Source organism: Haliotis rufescens, unplaced genomic scaffold, assembly GCF_023055435.1.
Source record: "Haliotis rufescens isolate VD_foot unplaced genomic scaffold, xgHalRufe1.0.p SCAF_2, whole genome shotgun sequence".
NCBI lineage: Eukaryota > Metazoa > Mollusca > Gastropoda > Lepetellida > Haliotidae > Haliotis > Haliotis rufescens.
Window position 1 is genome coordinate 17,381,816 of NW_025963890.1, and position 11,530 is coordinate 17,393,345.

The 11,530-nt window shown below is 37.7% G+C and overlaps 1 protein-coding gene across 1 annotated transcript; it reads right to left on the bottom strand.

The window, feature by feature from the left end:
- Positions 1-5,946: 5,946 nt before the first annotated feature.
- LOC124138842 (tetratricopeptide repeat protein 22-like) lies at positions 5,947-11,308 on the bottom strand. The gene is made up of 2 exons (XM_046505727.2): positions 10,022-11,308; positions 5,947-8,667 (listed from the first exon to the last, which is right to left on the bottom strand). Exons 1-2 carry the CDS (start codon positions 11,202-11,204, stop codon positions 7,706-7,708), a joined length of 2,145 nt encoding a protein of 714 aa, XP_046361683.1. The 5' UTR covers positions 11,205-11,308; the 3' UTR covers positions 5,947-7,705.
- Between the last annotated feature and the right edge of the window lie 222 nt (positions 11,309-11,530).

The following is an 11,530-nucleotide window of genomic DNA, read 5'->3' on the forward strand; positions in this document are numbered from 1 at the left end:
TTTGAGCTGTATCTTTCTTTAAAATTAATACTCATTCAAACCCTGTTAAGCTTGGTCCTAAAATGTTTTTTCAAAGCACACATTTGGAAAACTAATTAATCTGTGAAGTCATTTAGTCCATTCGAAAAAGAAAGGTAATATGAGCTGTAACTTTCTATTTTTACACTGGTACTCTTCAAACCTGAGCAAATTGTAATAACTCAAGATTTCGAATTCTACTCTGCTCAGCAATTTTGGAGTTCTGAACACAAGTTCTGGTGAAATGTCATCCTCAATTAAATGTGTACAGCAGTTTAAAAAAGAAAGATAATTTGAGCTCCAACTTTATTTTCACATTGATACACATGCAAATCCCCAAAAGCTTGATCTTTAGCTGTTTATTCAAGTTATTTGCTATGCATACATTTCAAAAACATGAATAATCTGTGAAGTCATTGAGTCCAAACCACAATGATTATTATTAATTGTCAGTTCAAAAATAAGATAATTTGAGCTGTAACTTTCTTTTTTACATGTGACAGTCATTCAAACCTTATCGAGTTCAAACAACACAAACGCCGCGATACAACTGGAATATTGTTAAAAGCGGCGTTAAACCCAACTCACTCACTCAAACAAAACAAGATGTCAAATTCTACTTCTCAGCAACATTGGATTTCTGAATACAAGTTCTGGTTAAAAGTCTGGCTATTTCGTCCTCAATTAAAGGTGTGCAACAAATCGTAACATAATTATTATGAAGTTTCAGTCATTAATGACTTTAAATACTCAGTTTTACATCCTCAATTAAATGTGTACAGCAGTTCGAAAAAGGGAGATAATTTGAGATGTAACATTCTTTTTACATTGGTACTCATTCAAACTGTATAAGCTTAATCTTCAACTGTTTATACAAGTTATCTGCTTGCACACATTTCGAAACTTGATTAATCTGTGAACCCTTTAAGTCAATAATAGTTATCATGAATTTTCAGTAATGTTTCAATTTAAATGCTCACAGTTTCTTTTGCTTCGGAGTACACTCGTTGATAATACCGAACAAGTCATTGTTCCACAAAGCAATCTTAGCATTATGACTGCCGCAAGTCTATGTTAAGTATGGGAGTTACGATTATCTTAGCGCTAAGATCGCTTTGCTGAGCTAGCCCAGAAGTAGTAAGTATCCAATTGTTTTGTCAATAATATTGACGAGCAGAGACATGAAATTATTTAATGTACAATCATGAATAGTAATAAATGTTATTATTTTTTGTAATAAATCCTTTTGTAATTATCATGAACAGAAATGTTGAATTATGTTGTCTAATCGTGAACAGAATTGAATCATTGTATGTCTAATCATGAGAAGTATTGAATTATTGTATGCCTCATCATGAACAGAAGTATTGAATTATTTTATGTCTAATCATGAATAGAAAGTATTGAATTATTTTATGTCTAATCATGAACAGAAGTTTTGAATTTTTTATGCTTAATCATGAAAAGAAAGTATTGAATCATGTGCTGTGTATTGATTCACAGATAAAATTATTTTATTATTATTGTCTAATCATGGACCAAATCAGTTGAGGATTAATTGTGGACACTAGTGTGAACAGTAGAAATTGTTTATAAGCATGGACAGAATTATAATCTTAAGTTACTTGATGTTTAATCATGAAGATATATGGTATGATTGGTAGCTACAGGAGCAAGACCTGAAGTATCACATTATACTCACAGGCAATGGTAACTGTGACCATGTTCTTAGTGGCCATGTTATGATTTTTGGAAGCATTGAACTCAAATCACCCCTCTTGATACATCGAATATTTAAAATGTAATGGCATTTAAGAGGCGAAAGATGCACCCCAAAGGTTTTCTAAAGAATCCGTTTTAGGAATTAGAATGAAAGCAAGTTTAAAATGTTCACTTCTACTTTTGCTTAGCAATATTGGGAGTTCTGAGTACAAGGTAACGGTGAAATGTTTTGCTATTTATATCTTCAATTGAGGTTGTACAACAGATGGAAACAAAGATACTCGGAGCTGCACCTTTCTTTTTAACTTTCAAACCGTATTTAGGACATATGACTCAAGCTGTCGCATTCTACTTCTGCTAAGTAATGTTACCCGTGAAGAGGCCACACTTGCCGTAAAAGGCGACTATGCTTGTCGTCAGAGGCGACTAACGGGATCGGGTGGTCAGGCTCGCTGACTTGATTGATGCATGTCATCGTGTCCCATTTGAGTAGATCTATGTTCATGATGTCAATCACTGGATTGTCTGGCCCAGACTCGATTATTTATACAGACCGTCATCTTATAGCTGGAATATTGCTGAGTGCGGCGTAAACAACAAACAAATAAAGCTTAGTAGAGTTCTGAAAAAAGGTTTGGGGAAATTGTCTGGCTATTTTTATCCTCAATATAAGGTGTACATCAGTTCAAAAATGAAAGCTGATATGAGCTGTAACTTTCAGTTTTCACACTGATACTCATTCAAATTTTATCAATTTGAGATTATTCAAGATTTCGAATTCTACTCTGCTTAGCAATGTTTGGAGTTCTGAATACAAGTTCTGGTAAAATGTCGGGCTTTTTTCATCCACAATTAAATGTGTACAGCAGTTCGAAAAATAAAAATAACTTGAGCTCTAACTTTCTTTTTACATTGGTACTCGTTCAAACCCTATTAAGCTTGATCTTCAGCTGTTTTTGCTATGCACACATTTGGACAACTAATTCATCTGTGAAGTCATGTAGTCAATAATACAATAATTATTATTAATTGTTTAGTTCGAAAAAGATAGTTTGATACTCATTCAAACCATATTGCGTCCAAATAACTCAATATGTCAAATTTCTTGCTATTTTCATCCTCAATTGAAGGTGTTCGGAAATGAAAGATAATTTAAGCTGTTACTTTGATTACATTGATACTCATTCAAACCGTATCAAATTCATACAACTCAGACATCAATTTCTACTTCTCCACAGCAATTTATTTAGTTCTGAATACATTAGGGTGAAATGTCTGGCTATTAATCTTCTCAATTTAAGGTGTAAAGCAGTTCGAAAAGGATAGATAATTTGAGCTGTAACTTTTATTTTACTGTGATACTCATTCAAAGCTTGATGTTCGGCTGCTTATACAATTTAATGTACACATTTGGAAAATTGATTAGTCTTTAAATCCACAACACAATTATTAATTGTCAGTTCGATAAAAAAGCAAATTTGACCTGTAACTTTCTTTTTCACATAGATATTTATTCAAACCATATCAAGTTGAAATAACTCAAGAATTCGAATTCTACTTCTGCTAAGCAATGTTGATTAATCTGAATAATCTCTAATGGTTAAATGTCAGCCTATTTCATCCTCAGTTAAAAGTGTGTTACAAATCGAAGCAGATACTTGTTATCAATTTTCAGTAATTAATAACTTTTAATGCTCATGGTTTCTTTTGCTTCTGAGTATATTCGTCAATATGAAATACCGAGCAGGTCATTGTTCCACAAAGCGATCTTTGCGTTATGACTGCCGTAAGCCTATGTTAAAGTATGGAAGTTACGATTGTCTTAGCGCTAAGATCGCTTTGTGGAAGTGGGCCCTGAATTGTTTTATGTCAATTCATAATCACAAGCCGAAATATCAAATTACTTAATGTATAATCATGAACGGTAATATGTATTTATTTGATATAACAAATCCTTTTTATAATCATGAACATGAGTTCTGATTTTACTTTTTACAATAGACCAACTTATTATTTTGTTAGATATATTATCATGAACAGATGCATTGAACTGTGTGATTTATAATCATGCACTGTACCGAAGTTATAGGTTAAATCATGTTCATCAGTATTAACTATTTCATGAACAGTTAAATACTTAATATAGAATCATGAACAAAATATTGAAGTAAGTTGATGTATAATCATGAACAGGGCCCCATTCCGCAAAGCGATCTTAGTCCTACGACTGTCGCAAGTCTATGTTAAAGTATGGGAGTTACGACAGTCGTAGCGGTTACGTTTAGATCGTTTTGTGGAGCTGGGCCCACACATTTTAAGTTGTTTATTTCGAATCATGAACAAGTGTGTAAAATTAAAGTTGATGTATAATCATGGATAACAATATTAATTAAATTATTTAAATTATTATGAACAGGGGTGTAATTCGATGCTAATCATTGACCATTTATTGAATTAGTTGATGCAAGATCAACAACAACGTTATTGAACGAGTTAAAGTGTGAGTACTAAGAGCATGGACAGAAGCATTACTTTTTCCTCAAGGCAAAAGTAACAGTGATCAGTCTCTCGGTTAATAATATGTTTTTCAGATAACTCAAAACTCGTGCCGAGAATGGACCCAAAAGGCCTTTAAACGATGCTGAACTTTGTCATTTTCATTCCTTAGTTTATTTCTCATAATGCTCAACAATTAGGAAGGGAAAGAAAATTGAGTTTTGAGCCAACAGCACCTAGATTCCCTGATCTGCCTTGACAAGTGTTTTACTGTGTACACGTATAAAATTGAATAATTCCAAACTTCATCTGGGCCACATTGTCACTGGGTTATGAACACAACTGATATGATCACAGGTACTTTTGCCACAGAGAGTATGTGATGGGGAGAATCATGAACAGCAATGATAAATGTATTAAAAAGATTATGAACAGCAATGATAAATGTATTAAAATTATTATGAACAGCAATGATAAATGTATTAAAATGATTATGAACAGAGGTCATAAAATATTTGATGTATCACGCACGGAAATATTATATTACTGGATGTATTTACACAAAGAAAAAAATATCAACAACTTCAGATACAGTGTCAGTGCCGCAGGGCTGGTACTCTAAGGTGATACATTGCAAGATAGTGCACCACATTAAATACAAATCCTCTGTGAAAACATAATCCCGATGCCATGTGATTAGAAGTGAACAAACCATATAAATAAAATCACATTCATTCTAAGCATGGTTATAAAAATATATCAAAGCAATCACGAAAACTATATTTTCTGTACGAACAAATGATATAAAATCTCATGAAATAAAAGTGGTGTTCATGGATGGCACAATAACACTTCTAAGGTATATGTCAGGTATATGAAAACGGTAAACCATCCAATATATTTGATGAATATCTAAAGTGTGTGTTTGATGTTAATAAAATAGCATTTGTAAAGATACTTGAAAATGATTAAACATCAATAACATTGAAATGTATAATTGAAATGAAAAAGGTAGTGAGATCTGAAGATACTACCAACATAAACATATCTAAACTAAAACGTATATTAAAAGTAAACTGTATGATCCAGAATAATGGAGAGATTCCTTATAATCTTATCATATGATCACAAAATAAAGGCTTTAATTGCATTTGTGCAATCATGAACAGAGATATTGAATCATTTTATAATCACGAACATTTAAGTTTCATGTAAAATCATCGTATTATCATGAACATATAAGTTTCATGTTATCATGAACATAAGTATTACAGTGATGTAATCACGAGGAGAGCTTTTATTAATTAGTTTATCATTACTTGATGCATGATCATGAACAACTAACTTTTTTTTACCTAAAATCATGAATAGATCTAACTTAGTTACTTCATGATAATGAACTAATACTGTATTTAACGTGTAATCATGGATAGAAGATCTAAATTAGCTACTTCGTGATCATGAACAGGACCACCGTTCCACAAAGCGATCTAATGCTACGACTGTGGTAACTTCCATACTTTAACATAGGCTTACGCCAGTCGTAGGGCTGAGGTCGCTTTGTGCAACTGGCCCTGAATGAAAGTGAACAGGACCCCGTACCACAAACCGATCTAAACGTAGCCGCTACGATTGTCGTAACTTCTATACTTTAACATAGACTTACGACAGTCGTAGGACTAAGATCGCTTTCAGTAACTGGACCTTGAAGTATTGAATTATTTGTGTGATGTGTAATCATGAATTAATAGATGAAACTATTTGTGTATAATCATGAAAAGCAATGAAACCAACCTCCTCCACCCCAGCCTAAATCTACTGTTGATTATGTTTTGATTTTTGGAGATGATCAACACACCTGAACACCTGACCTCTACACACGGTACTTTCCAAAATAATTGTTTTATGTAATATTTGCTTTTAAAAATATATAGCTTATCATTTTGGAGAAATAATATCCAGTCACATTTTATTAAATTGTGTTGCATGCCAGGTGATATAAATATGATTGTAAAAAAAAGGTGTTCACCACGGATGTTTTTTGCATTTGTCATGAGTTTTCTTCACAAATACTGTCAGATCTTTCCCATTTCACACACTTTTTATATCATGAATTCTCATCATGGCGAATTGTACACTTTTGATTTTGTGGAACGTAGCGATAATTTCTTGATTTTCTGTACCAACTAAATAATGTGCAAATATTTATTCAGTAAGATTTTGGTATATTGTTAATTTGTGTAAAAGTAATATCTGGGTATATTATTAATATGTGTAAAATTAAGATTTGGGTGTATTGTTAATGTGTGTAAAAGTAAGATTTGGAAATATTGTTAATTTGTGTAAAAGTAAGATCTGGGTACATTGTTAATTTGTGTGAAAGTAAGATTTGGGAATATTGTTAATCTGTGTAAAAGTAAGATCTTGGTATATTGTTAATATGTGTTTATTCGAAATATTTAGGTATGTTTAGGAATTGTTAAATAAACGATAATTACACTGCAGTATGTGGTCGTTATGTTATGTATAAACACGTGAACGTTGAAGAGTTTGGTTAAAGGCAACTTAGATCATGTCTTTCACTTATATCACTGCGTGTCAGCTTGATGTGGGAGGAAAACTCGAAGGAACATAATCTCGGCAGATCGGGCATTAATACTCGAACCCACAATCATGTGTGTCCTCCACGCGGCGGGTGAGAGTGAAAATTTAACGTCGCATCGGCTATATTTCAGCCGTATAGCGACTCACGCGGGGGACCTCAGCTCTGCACAGGGAATTGCGGTGCCTCAGACGACTGGCCAACCCATGATCCCAAGATGACCTTTCGCTTATGAGTGTGTGAGCTACCTATCAAGTAAACCCCGAATCCGTTAAAATATTTTGTAGCAACTAGATTTTCATGAGTATACACGGAACAACATCCTGGGATAATGCTTTTATCCCCTTTTACAACCCTACCGGTCATCTGGTCATTCTGGGCTATAGATCTACACACCCAGTAAGTTCATCAAAACAATATCTGTTGCAGCAAAGGCATTTCTGTTTAAATATAACTGTGCTTTTAACGTCAACATTCCAGAAATTCTCAACTTCCAAATTTGTTTGTAAGTTCCCTTGATAAATTCTGAAAATACCAGTCACCATAACCCGAAAAGCTCTTCCCGCACACGGACATTTCAAACATTGCCCATTAAGTCTTGTAATCCAATCGCTGTACATCAAAAGAGTGAGTATTTCTGTTCCTTCATTTCTGTTATTCGTGGCCATTAGTATCATTCTGGGTCAAGCCTTCTTCTACAAGAATGCGAATGTAGAAGTGTTCTGTACCGGAGAAACTACAACCATCAAAGTCATCCGCATCAACCCCTTGTTTCAATGAAAATCTGAGAACACATAATACATAGGGGTGTGTGGATCACGAAAACAGTGTCTGGGTGTTGTATCAAACTGTCGCCTACATTGGAAGTCACTGTATCGCCTCAAGCAGTCTTTCCCACTGTACACTGTCAAAGGCTTGAAACGGCTTGATACAATTCAATGTGTCTGGAGTCTCGCATTCCTTGATCTTTATTGGGAGAACCGTGTTGCTCTGTTTCTGGTTCAACATCCTGGTGATGGCCGTCTGCATTTCATGATTACACCAGGCGTTGTCAAGGAAGTCGGGACTCAAGATCAGCAGGGCCTTGTAACTGTTCTCAAGCGCATACTCAAAATTATGCAAATGGGATTTGCCAGGAATAGCATCACGGTCATCCACAAATCCCTTGAAACTAAACTCTTGCTCAAGTTTGAGCAGAAGTGAATACAGGACCCAAGGCCTGTCGCCATCGCTGTAGATGATAACAAAGTCATACTTGAACCCGCATTTATTTCTGGCCGTGGGCGCCCTGGTCGACAGAACGAACTGTTGCGAATCCTTCATGACAGAACAGGTTTCCCTCATCCGCTGCGCATAATAACTAGCGCTCGTGGCCTTTCCGAGTCTCAGACATATATCTGAACATATTTCTCCAACAGAAAATGCCTTCTCTGCTATTGCGATATTGATAGTCATATCAGTAAATGCAAGCGGTTCCTTTATAGCGCAGGCCTCTAAAGCCAGCTTAAGTCTCTCTGCGTCGTATTTGTCGAAAGCAAATATTACCCAGAAGGTCATTTCAGAGAGGATGGAGTGAGACTGATCCCGGTCGCCGTTGTGGATGTACTCCTTGCACAGACTGTCAAGAAGGTGTTCCAGACAACCTGTCTTCTTGCTACCTTTGCTGTGAGACTCCACAGAGCGCTTGAAGGCTTCGATGGCGTACCTTAACTCTCCGAAATTTTTCAAGCAGAGTCCGTGGAAATAGTGGATATGTGGAAGTTGACGCCCGTCTAGGGTAAACAGAGCCTGCTGAAAACACTCCAGGGATTTCATGGTGTATTCATTGGCTGAAATACGCAACAATCGGTGTCATTCTATACTTATGTTTAGTGCATACATGTATAGGGGTAACATGAGCATTCAGTCACGTGAGGTGAAATGTGGTTTTACGTCGCGTCCAAAATTATTGCACTCATACAGCGACGGCATGCACGTATTTATGTGTGGCTGCTTGTACTAGTCCAAACTTATGCTGATTTTATAGTGCTATCCAATTGAGATACCTTGCCGCCGTTTAACATGAATACCCTACTCAGACACAGTATACTGTCTCCGAGCCGACCAGTCCTTGTTTTTGCCCCTTAATGCCGAGCGCCAGGCAGGGTGACAAGAAGTACCATCTTTTAACGTATTTTGGTATGACGCGGCTGGGGATCGAACAACCGACTTTCTGCTCTCCGGGCGGGCGCTCTACCACTAGACCACGGAAGCGGTCGCATTAAGTCAGCTTTTGTTCTGTTATGATGGTTTTCTCCTTAATTAAGTCCAGTCTGGGCCGGACACATCAGCGGGGTACGATGACCTGCATTTAGTCGCCTCTTACTAGCTGCGCGCTAGGTTCCAAATTCAAGTCTTATGCCGTCAAGTCAACAAAGCCTCTGCACTGAAAACACAGTTTTTCTTCTGCTTGCCGTAAAAGGCGACTACGCTTTTCGTAAGAGGCGACTAACAAGATCGGGTGGACAGGCTTGCTGACTTGATTGACGCATGTCATCGTATCCCAATATCAAGGGTTGATGCTCATGATGTCAATCACTGGATTGTCTGGTCCAGACCGCTGCCATATAGCTTCAATATTGCTGAGTGCGGCGTTGAACAACAAACAGTGAGTGAGTGAGTGAGTTGGGTTTAACGCCGCTTTTAACAGTATTCCAGTTATATCGCGGCGTGTCAGCTTAATGTGGGAGGAAAGCCCGAAGTAATGCAGGTCTCAGACGTTTACCACTTCGGTGAAACCCACGAGCACGGGTATGGTGCTGACAAACCTAGAAACATAATCGGGGCGAACCGGGATTCGAACCCACAATCATAGGTTTCTGGCGTACCCAAGGGACGCAACTCTGCACAACGAATCGCGGCGCCTAAGACGACTGGGCCCGTGAACAGTCCAAGTTATAACAGGGGGTGTCAGCTTAACGTGAGAGAAAAGCCCAAAGTGATGTTCACTACCTTGGTGAAACACATGATCATGTGCATGGTGCTGACAAGCCAAGACTCATTTTCAGAATAGGACTCAATCCAACGTTCAAATGTTGGCACGTCGAAAGGACATAGGGGAATTACTGCGCTTTAGACGACTGGACCACCCGTACCCCTAGTAAAAAATGCGATAGATGACTAAAATACAATATCGGTACGTACCCTGAGTTTCTTCAGTCTGTTTGTAGTTCATTGCAATTTCACAATACACCATAGCCAGTTCACATGTATAATATGGACACGGGGTGCATTTGATGATGAACAGGTAGTCCTCCACAGCTTTGAGAAGCAGGCCCCGGTCAGGCACAGAGCCGCTGTCTTCCCATGCCCGCTTGTCTGCTAGGTACTGCCTTCTGCGAATGTCTGCTCGCTCGAACCTTGCAAACCAGTTGACCGGAGATGGATCAATGCCGATTGACTGCTCAAGAAGTTCCAATGAGGTATGCATGTCTCCATTCAGATACAAACTCATTGATCTTGCATACATGTTTATGACCTTGGTGCTACTTGGTGCCAAGGTCATTGCTCGTTTGAAGCATTCCAGATGATCTTCATACTCCCAAGAAAGATTGGTGTCTTTTGCTTGTAGCTTTGATTTCAAATTCCACTGACTGTTATCAATGTTTCTGAACTTCTTTGACAAAAAATATCCGAGATGAACCAACGCATGACCTTCCAATAACGCATATTCCTTTTTCCCACGAACGGTTTCGTAGAGACTACAAGTGAGATCCACGGCCTCTTGGTAATATTCTTTAATTGTTTGAGACGTTTGCTCAAGACGATCCCAATTTCGACAAATATTTCTGAGATTTGTTATCATGAGAATCTTCCAGCCACCAAACTCCCTTTCAAAAGGCAGATCCTCAACTAAGGACAGTGCTCTGGAATAGAGTTCATTTGATCTGAAAAACCCGTCGGTGTCGGCAAAGGTGGCGGCACACGTTCCACGTACTGCAAAAGCCTGTTCAGCCAAGCACCGAGCCAGACGTCTTGCCATATCTTCCTCCGTGCCGCCCGCATCATTGGCCTTTTTCAGATGGTCATCGAATTGCCGACCGCTTGGACTTTTTAAAGAGAGGTGTACGTGATGCAAATTTGCCCGCGCGTTAATATTCCCAGGATCTTCGTCTAAAACTCGTTGAAAATAGCCTGAAGCCTCCAGAAACTCTCCTTGGTGAAATTTGAATGCCCCGAGTGTATTTAATGCTGCCAATTTCAAATTCTTAAACTCAGTTTCCTTTAATATGCCTTCAACGATGTTTGTCCGGTATTTAAGGTACTTTTCCTGAGCCCCAATCTTCAGCGTCAGGCTCAGAGTGCCTGGTTGGGTGTCAGGAATCATATCCAAGATGTCAGAAATATGCCTATATGCTTTTGTCACGATTTATCGCTGTCATCTCCTATATGATTAACGCGACTGATTCGGATGTTGTTGACACACTGAACGTGAACAACCTGACAACAATCATATAGTGAGATATATAGGTCGCACCAACGCTTGTATATAATATAGCTAGATTGTGAAGCCAGCTCATCGCATGACGCAACGGGTGTGCAATTACATCTCAAAATACTTGCCTCATCGGGACACATCGATTGTGCGTGTCCTGGGTTGCGCTTACTGATGCAAGGTGAGACATGTGACACTGGTTATTTACGTTGTCATGC